Source organism: Abramis brama (genome assembly GCF_963993115.1).
Source record: "Abramis brama genome assembly, chromosome: 7".
Taxonomy (NCBI): Eukaryota; Metazoa; Chordata; class Actinopteri; order Cypriniformes; family Leuciscidae; genus Abramis; species Abramis brama.
Window position 1 is genome coordinate 1,149,601 of NC_139969.1, and position 10,122 is coordinate 1,159,722.

Consider the following 10,122-nt stretch of genomic DNA (forward strand, 5'->3'; position numbering starts at 1 on the left):
TACAGGCAGGTGATTTTTTTCAGGGTTGGAGCTAAACTCTGTAGGACAGTGGCCCTCCAGGACCGAAGCTGCCCATCCCTGTATTAGCCCCTTTCACACAGCAATCACAGTAAATTACCGTAAAATTGACAGTAAAAATGACCCGGTAAACTACCGTAAAATTGCCAGTAAAAATGACCCGGCAAATTACCGTAAATTGCCAGTAAAAATGACCCGGTAAATTACTGTAAAATTGCCAGTGAAAATGACCCGGTAAATTACCGTAAAATTGACAGTAAAAATTACCCGGTGAATTACCGTAAATTGCCAGTAAAAATTACCCGGTAAATTATCGTAAATTGCCAGTAAAAATGACCCGGTAAATTACCGTAAAATTGCCAGTAAAAATGACCCGGTAAATTACCGTAAATTTGCCAGTAAAAATGACCCGGTAAATTACCATAAATTGCCAGTAAAAATTACCCGGTAAATAACCATAAAATTGCCATAAAAATGGCTTTACAGGTGAATACAGAAATATGCTGTTTACACAAGCAATGGCGTTCTGCCGTTTTACCGGTAAGAGACCATTTATACATCAGCACCAAAATACCGGTAAATTCTGTGATTTCAGTCATCGGAAGTGATCTTTTAACGCCACGCCGTTGTCTTCATCCGTCCGCATGAGGAGAAGTGCTTTAGTCTCGCTATCACTCCAATTTGAAGAGATTTGTAAACAGTGCTGAGTAAATGCGTCATAATTTTATGACCTCGTACATGCAAAATACCGGTACTCTTCATTCCGTGTTCACACAGCGCATATTACCGGTAATTTACTGGTAATATTACAACTTCCCTTACTGGTTAATTGCTGGATCCAATTTACCGGTATATTTTAAAAGGTCCTGTTCACACATGATCCATTACCGGTAATTTACCAGAATTTAGAATTTGTGTCATCATTTATGAATTTTACAACATTAAAGTCAGCATAAAGCGTAAGTTGCGCAAGTCTTTTCTTCCCCTTTGTGCCGCATATCTGAGTGAAACGCTTCTCAAACAAGAACAAATGTGGGCGGGGTTTGATTTTGTCCGTGGGGAATTGATTGGATGATTGGATGGTTGTGGTTTGCTATTGGCTGATCTCATGTTAGTGACAGGTTGCCCCGCCCTCATCATCAGAGAAGAGAAGAGATGCTGCGAGAGGAACTTTCAAGATTCTGATTCAAGATTACTAGGAACATGAAGTTAACACAATAATAATGTGCACTGATAAACAACTTATAATAAACACACTGTAAAAAAAATCTCTGTAAAATAATGCTAAAATACTGGCTGCAGAGTCGCCAGCAAATTACTGTTATTTTACAGTATTTGTACTGTGAAAATATTTAACGGTTTATTACCGTAAACATGAAATACATTTTTCAAAATTTACAGTAAAACACTGGCTGCAGAGTTGCCAGTAATCTACTGTAATTCTACAGTATTCATACTGTGAATTATTTAACAGCTTTTTTCTGTAAAATTAAATGCAGCACATTATCTCTGTAAAGCTGCTTTGAAACAATCTGTATTGTAAAAGGTGTTATATAAATAAAGGTGACTTGACTCTCTCTGTTCCCTCATGGCAGCTGTGAGGTTCGACCCGGTCCAGAGTTTCTCACTCGCTCGTACCGCTTCTTTCACAACAACACCTTCCAGGCTCTCCAGTTCTACTACGCCGACAACCACTGCACTGCCCCGACATACACACTCCTCATCCGGGGCCGACTGCGACTCCGACAGGCGTCCTGGATCGTACGGGGCGGCACCGAGGCCGACTACCAGATCCACCGCGCACAGGTATAGAAACATAAAACACACGTTCAAATGTACGGATAAGGAAATATTGGTAACACTTTACAGTGAGTTTTCTTACACAGTAGCATTATTTTACCATTTACCATTTTACCGTCTTTTCACTGTAGCAGTCTTTTACCGTTAAAATCACGATATTTTTTTATAGTGTACTGTAGAAATAAACGTGTTGTCTCGACAGGTTGTGTGTCACTCGGCGTCGGTGGCTGAAGATCTCGGTCAGAAACTGAACCGCACCTGTAAAGGCTCCGCTCGGGACCCCGGATCCTGGGAGCCTCACGTGAGTTACGACCTGTGGAGCGACGAGAGCGCCTGCGACTGCGACTGGAACCGAGGCCTGAACTTCTCCATGCACGAGCTTCAGCTGCTGAGGCTGGAGAAACAGTACCTGCACCACAACCTGGACCACCTGGTGGAGGAGCTTTACCTGGGAGACGTTCACACCGACCCCGCGCAGAGGATTTACTACAGACCCTCCAGCTATCAGCCGGCGCTGCAGAACGCCGAGGTGAGCCCAGAACATTCAGTGAACATTCTGTCTGAAAACTGGGCTGAAATCACTGTAATCGGCAGCCTGGAGTGACTTATACTAGGAACTAATAAATCATCTTAACAAATGTAAAATAAAAACATGTAAATATCCTTGAAAGAAAACACATTTTATAGGCTTCAACATCAAATTTTAGTTTTTTGTAAAAATAAATAAATAAATGGAAAATAAAAGCAATTTACACATTTACAAAAACATACATTTAAAAAAATATTAATTATAAATATAAAAAACATTATTATTCATTACAAAAATGCATTATTATTCATTACAAAAACTTATTTTTTATTATTATAAAAATGTGTAAATATCCTTAAAAAAAGACGTTTTAAACACTTACAAAATGTATTAATATTATTATTTATTTGAAAAATATTATTATTATTCAGTACAAAAATGCACTATTATTAATTACAAATCTATATTATTATTATAAAAATATGTAAACATCATAAAAAATAGCACACAAATAATTAGGTTTTTTTTTTCATTAAAAAGCAATTTGCAAATTTACAAAGAAGTGTTTAAACATTTACAAAAATGTATTATTAATTACAAAAAAAAATATTATTCATTACAAAAATATTTTATTATTTTTATAAAAATATGTAAATATCCTGAAAAAATAGCAAACATAAAATATTAGTTTTTTTCATTAAAAAGCAGTTTACAAATTTACAAAAATGTTTTTAAACATTAACAAAAATGTATTATTATTAATATTATTAATTACAAAAAATATTATTCATTACAAAAGTTATTTTTAGAAAAATATGTAAACATCCTAAAAAAATACTTAATTAAAACAACTGTATTTTACATACAAATGTTTTTTTTTAAACATTTACAAAATTAGATTAAATTAATTGTTAATAATTAATATTATTAATTACAAATTATTATAATTAATTACAAAATGGATTATTTATAAAAAATATTGTTCGTTACAAAAAACATTATTATTATTCATTACAAACACTTAAATTATTATTATACAAATATGTAAACATCCTAAAAAAAAAGAAAAAATATATAGCAAACATAAAACAGGTTTTTCATTAAAGAGCAATTTACACATTTAAAAAAAAGAAAAAAAATGTAAAGTATTATTATTAATATTATTCATTACAAAAAATATTATTCATTACGAAAAAATATTATTATTATTCATTGCAAAAGGTAATTATTATTTATTATTCATGTCCTCTTTCCACTAGATCTAGTGTTGTCATATAACAGTGGTCACTTTTATAAGCAGCTTGTGTCAGTGAGAAGTGTGTGTGTGTGTGTGTGTGTGTGTGTGTGTGTGTGTGTGTGTGTGTTTTCCGAGACTGAGATGATGTTTGAGTTTAGGATGAAAGATCTTCATGATCTGTTGGTGTGTTGAAGGATGTTTATCTCTCTGCTCGACTTCTCCTTCATCTGGAAGAGTTTTATCAGGAGGATCTCAGTAATAATCATAATAATAATAAAAGAGAAGACGGCCTGCCTCGCTCTCGTCTCTGTTGAAACAAACCAAACCTCATTCTGTATGAATTAACGTCTCAGCTTAGAGTAAACATGACTCTGGTTTGAGTCTCAGACTCGTGTTTTCTCTCTCAGTAAGAGGCAAAGACTATTTTCCAGCAGCGTTTAGTGATGAGAAGGGGAACACTTTACAACTAGAATGTACATCTCCTGAAGAAAAGTGGTGCTTAGTGGCAAAACTCGCCACTCGGTTGCTAGGGTGTTTCTAGTGGGTTGCTAAGGTGTTCTGGGTGGTCGCTAGGTTGTTGTTAGGGTATTCTGGGTGATTGGTATGGTATTGCTAGGTGGTTGCTAGGGTATCCTGGGTGGTTGCTATGCGGTTGCTAGGGTGTTCTGGGTGGCTGGTAGGGTGTTGCTAGGCGGTTGTTATGGTGTTCTGTGTGGTTGCTATTGTGTTGCTAGACGGTTGCTAAGGTGGTTGCTAGGGCATTCTGGGTGGTTGCTATGGGGTTTCTAGGCAGTTGCTAAGGTATTCTGGGTGGTTGCTAGGGCATTGCTAGGGTGTTCTGGGTGGTTGCTAGGGTGTTCTGGGTGAGCAATACATTTAAAAATACGTTAACATATAAAGTATTAGTAAAATGTTGAAAATTCAGCTTTGATCACAGGAATAAATACATTTTTTACTATATATTCACATAGAAAACAGATGATTTACATTGGAATAATATTTCACAATTTTTACTGTATTTTCATCAAATCAAGCCTTGGTGAGCAGAAGAGACTCAATCAAAAACAAAAAATCGTGATTATTCCAAACTTTTTCTGACTTTAAAAAAGCACGGAATAAATCTCTTTGGTCACACATATTGATGTACTTGCTATATGCTGCACTCACTGTGATTTCAGTAAAGATATTCAGTTGTGTTCAGTGTTTTGTGCAAAAGAACCGCTTTAAACATGCAGGGCTGTGTTTGGCCTTCACACACGCTGTATTATGTGCATAAACAGCTCTTTTTGGCACGTTGCTTCGTTTAAGTAGTTGCTTTTGTGACACAAACCAGCTTTCGGTCGACATGAGCTCGTAAAAAATGTAATATAGAAATTCCTCTTTATGGAAAGATGTTTACTTTTTTCTCATGCTATTTAAAACGATTTGCAAAATCAGCCACAAGAGCCCATCGAAGAATAAGCCGTAAAGAAAAATCAAAAATCCTTGAGCATGTGGCGTCCATTTCAATCCCATCATGCACTGCGTCATCGCACACCATTAAAGCCCTCATTAACACATCGTTCCTGATTTAGCCACTCGACGGACATGATTGCAATTCCATCCCTGAGTCTCAAAAGCAGAACCTGTGTGTGTGTGTGTGTGTGTTCATCGGTGGTTTTCTGGGTGGATCAGACTCTTGTTTTCTGCATGTGTGTATTCAGTGTCATGTGCCTCATGCATGGGTGCTTTTTATTGATTGTGTATTAATAGAAGCATAACTAGTTTGCAGTTTGAAAGTATCATTTACAGTTTTGCCATTTGAAAGTATAATTTACAGTTTAAATATATTTACAGTTTTGTAGTTTTAATGTGTCATTTACAGTTTTTGCAGTTTGAATATATAATTTACAGTTTAAATATCATTGTGAAAAGTGCTCTGCAAATAAATGTGAACTGAATTGAAGATAATCAGATTCCGTGTCTCTGGTCTGTTGTCAGAACCACGATCTCAGCTGTGTCTCGTGTGGTATCGTGTCTCTCTCGGACCCCCTCCACCCGCCGGTTCTCCCGCACGGACCCGAGCTCACGGTGAGTCTCCACGGGCACTGGGTGTCCCGGCGCTGCGAGGTCCGGCCCGAGGTTCTGTTCCTCACACGACACTTCATCTTCCACGACAACAACAACACGTGGGAGGGCCGATACTACCACTACTCTGACCCGGTCTGCAAACACCCCGCGTTCAGCATCTACGCCAGAGGACGGTACAGTCGCGGGGTTCGGTCCACACGCGTCATGGGCGGCACCGAGTTTGTGTTCAAAGGTGAGACTCTTCGAATATCATTCACAACTCCTTACGTACAATCGCCTTGGGCCTGTCATTTTGCTGCAATAAGAAATCCAAAATCTAGTGTTGTCGATTTAATGTGTTAATTAAGCCAATTTAATTAAATAGTTATGGAAAAATATGATTTAACGCACCATAATTTGATATCTGAGCTGTGTGGAATCCATGTGTGCCAGATGTGGGCCGTGTGGAATCCATGTGTGCCAGATGTGGGCCGTGTGGAATCCATGTGTGCCAGATGTGGCCCGGATCTGGGCCGTGTGTAATCCATGTGTGCCAGATGTGGGCCGGATCTGGGCCGTGAGGAATCCATGTGTGCCAGATGTGGGCCGGATCTGGGCCGTGAGGAATCCATGTGTACCAGATGTGGGCCAGATCTGGGCCGTGTGGAATCCATGTGGGCCGGATCTGGGCCGTGTGGAATCCATGTGTGCCAGATGTGGGCCGGATCTGGGCCGTGAGGAATCTATGTGTGCCAGATGTGGGCCGGATCTGGGCCGTGAGGAATCATGTGTGCCAGATGTGGGCCGGATCTGGGCCATGTGGAATCCATGTGTACCAGATGTGGGCCGGATCTGGGCCGTGAGGAATCCATGTGTGCCAGATGTGGGCCGGATCTGGGCCGTGAGGAATCCATGTGTACCAGATGTGGGCCGGATCTGGGCCGTGAGGAATCCATGTGTGCCAGATGTGGGCCGGATCTGGGCCGTGAGGAATCCATGTGTACCAGATGTGGGCCAGATCTGGGCCGTGTGGAATCCATGTGGGCCGGATCTGGGCCGTGTGGAATCCATGTGTGCCAGATGTGGGCCGGATCTGGGCCGTGAGGAATCTATGTGTGCCAGATGTGGGCCGGATCTGGGCCGTGAGGAATCATGTGTGCCAGATGTGGGCCGGTTCTGGGCCATGTGGAATCCATGTGTACCAGATGTGGGCCGGATCTGGGCCGTGAGGAATCATGTGGGCCGGATATGGGCCGCGAGGAATCCATGTGTACCAGATGTGGGCCGGATCTGGGCCGTGAGGAATCCATGTGTGCCAGATGTGGGCCGGATCTGGGCCGTGTGGAATCCATGTGTGCCAGATGTGGGCCGTGTGGAATCCATGTGTGCCAGATGTGGGCCGGATCTGGGCCGTGTGGAATCCATGTGTGCCAGATGTGGGCCGGATCTGGGCCGTGTGGAATCCATGTGTGCCAGATGTGGGCCGGATCTGGACTGTGTGGAATACATGTGTGCCAGATGTGGGCTGGATCTGGGCCACGAGGAATCCATGTGTGCCAGATGTGGGCCGGATCTGGGCCGTGAGGAATCCATGTGTGCCAGATGTGGGCCGGATTTGGGTATTAATTGACTGTAATGAACTAATTCTCTTTCCAGTGAACCACATGCGTGTGATGCCGATGGATCTCGCGACCACATCTCTGCTGAACGTCTTCGAGGGGAACGAGTGTGGTGTTCAGGGCTCGTGGCGTGTGGGCGTGGAGCAGGACGTCACTCCGACCAATGGCTGCGTGGCATTGGGGCTCCGCCTCCCGCACACGGAGTACGAGCTCTTCCGCATGGAGACGGACGCTCACGGGCGAAACCTGCTCTACAACGGCCAGCGGCCCAGCGACGGCTCCAGCCCGGACCGGCCCGAGAGGAGAGCCACGTCCTATCAGATGCCTTTACTCCAGTGCAGGTCAGAGATCATCGCCGAGGGCCCGCAGCGACTCAGCAATCGTTGCCGGGGTGGTTACCATGGCGATCTGGCGACGACAGTGGCGGTTTTGAGTTTATTTGCATTTATGTTTGCAGACAAATAAGTGCATTTTCATGCCAGTTGCCGGAGCGGTTACCATGGCGATCTGCGACGACGGTGGCGTTTTCGAGTTTATTCGTGTTTATGGGATTCTTCGGATGAAGGACCAATGTGGATGTTTCTGGAACATGTTTGACTTGAAGACCCAGAATGCACTTGTGTAATAATGGTTGGACTAATTAAAACTGCTGCACAACGATAACCGCACTTTATTAGAACGAATGAAGCCCGACGCTTTCACTTCTGACGAGACTTTGTTTTCCACGAGTGCTAAAAAAAAAAAAAAAATTAACGCCCGAAATGAAGATTCTGTCATTGTTTATTCACTTTCTTTTCCATTCATAGAGAGCAGGAGCCTCGTTCATAAAGACGAGTGGATGATGATCATAAATATGAACAAAACAATTTGAGAAATGTTCCTACGAACTATTTATAAACGGAAATGCACTACAAAAAATGTGTGTACGAGTGTGTGAGTCTTTGTGTGTGTGTGTGTCTTTAAAAATGTGTCCCTTACTTTTTCTGTAGGACTTATTTTGTTGGTGTGACTCTAGTAGTTTTAAAAAAAAAATTCTTGATTAATGTTTGACAGAAAACGACCAGCTCACAGGTTTGAAATGACAAATGATGACAGAACTTTAATTTCTCTGTGTGTTTTTCCCTGTAAAGCATTCGTTGCAGAACGAGTGAGACGTGGACGTTCATATCAGAGGTATTTTTATAAGAGAATGAGTTTAAGACGACGATATGAACCATTTCAAGGGCTACATGGAAGGAAAGGGAAATATTAAAGGTCCCATATTGTCAAAACTGAAATCTCCTGGCTTGTTTCATGATAACGGAGGTCTAGAGGCGATGAAACTACCATATGAGTTTCAAAACAGTCGATCCACACACAGCATGTGTCAGAACGACTCAGTCTCCGCCTTCAGTCCCACCCCCACCAATGGTGGGTCACTCAGAAAACAACAGGCCAATCAGAAGAGAGGCTCATGAATATTAAGTAGACAGGCCAAACTCGACCTGTTCTTGGCGGAGCTCCTGAGAAAGGAGCTGTAAAAATATATCGAGATGGTTTTTGGTTCTTATACCGCAAATATATATTCTTACGGACATCAAAACCTAAAATAAGGTGTACAATATGGGACCTTTAATAACTGTAGATAATCACTGCTGATTTTATAGAGCTGTTTTCAGGAGGGTTTTTAACTCATGCTGTTTCAGGCCAGTAAACCTCCACGGATCACTGACCCTTCACATTCATCAACAGTAGATTTATAAATATGCTGACGAAGCGGTAATATCGATTAGACATTATTCTTACATGTGCTGGAATGAACTGTCACTTTGCAAAATATCTTTATAGAAAAATTGCAGATACGCTGCAAAACATGATGTTCTTCCTCAGTGTTTCTGTCTCGTTCTCCAGCACAAATATCTAAACATTCTTAAATCAAGATACATTTACTGGAGAAGAAGCAAAATTAAGGGTCAGTTGATGTTTTTTAGTAAGTTCCATAGCTATAACATAGTTCATATTTCATACTGTATAATGTGGATGTATTATAGTGACGGTCAGTGTTTCAAACACAAATCACAATGAGAATTTAATGGAATAAAAATGTCCTGCTTTATTCTGACATTGCCGTCATTTTAAATGCATAAAAACACATTTAAAATGTTTATATCTGTTGTTTTACTGTGTAATGAATATTAATAACTGTGTATTAAGATCCATGTTTATCGATTACACACAGACATCAATCAAAAAATCTGTATTAACTGTTTAACCATTACATTATTCAGCAAAGGACAACAGAATGACAATAAATTTGAAACTTGAACATGTTTGTCTTGAATGTGCGGAGCGACACTAAATATGTATGACTAAATATGACTAAAAAGTATATTATAATTGTTGATTTAAAAGAATGCATGAAGCTAAAGTCTCTGTTCTTTATATATACTGTATATATATATATATTGCATGTTGTATTCATACAACAAAATATACTGGTGGCCATGACATTTTTTTAATATACATGTAAACTTTGCTGCCGCTGACTGGCAACTTAAAAACAAAAATACTGGCGGAAAAAGTTAATATGTGGAATATATTAGAGACTATAAAAGCATCACTGTCTAAATGAGTCTGATACAATCTTTATGAAACAAATAAAAAACACTGCAATATTCAAGCAGGTGCTTAATTTTATTTCACCATAAAAATCCGATATATGTATTTTTAATTCTCAATATTTAACTTAACTACACAGTTCAAAGTAGTCAATCATTTTATCCCTTAAAACTCATCTTTGATCAGCAAAATTACATATTTAAAAGTTTTTTCTTTGAAAAAAAAAGAAAAATCTTCATACCTTAAAATATCTTGAATGTAACTCGACACCC

The 10,122-nt window shown here is 40.1% G+C and overlaps 1 protein-coding gene across 1 annotated transcript in view; it reads left to right on the plus strand.

Moving 5' to 3' along the window:
- LOC311086328 (protein APCDD1) overlaps positions 1–9,557 on the plus strand; it is a 20,849-nt gene extending 11,292 nt beyond the window's left edge. Inside the window, exons 3-6 of the mRNA XM_084119145.1 lie at positions 1,614–1,824; positions 2,021–2,347; positions 5,565–5,886; positions 7,290–9,557. Of these exons, the coding sequence (XP_083975271.1) occupies positions 1,614–1,824; positions 2,021–2,347; positions 5,565–5,886; positions 7,290–7,717 (1,288 nt within the window). The 3' untranslated portion in view covers positions 7,718–9,557. The remainder of the gene's footprint in view (positions 1–1,613; positions 1,825–2,020; positions 2,348–5,564; positions 5,887–7,289) is intronic.
- Positions 9,558–10,122: the final 565 nt, after the last annotated feature.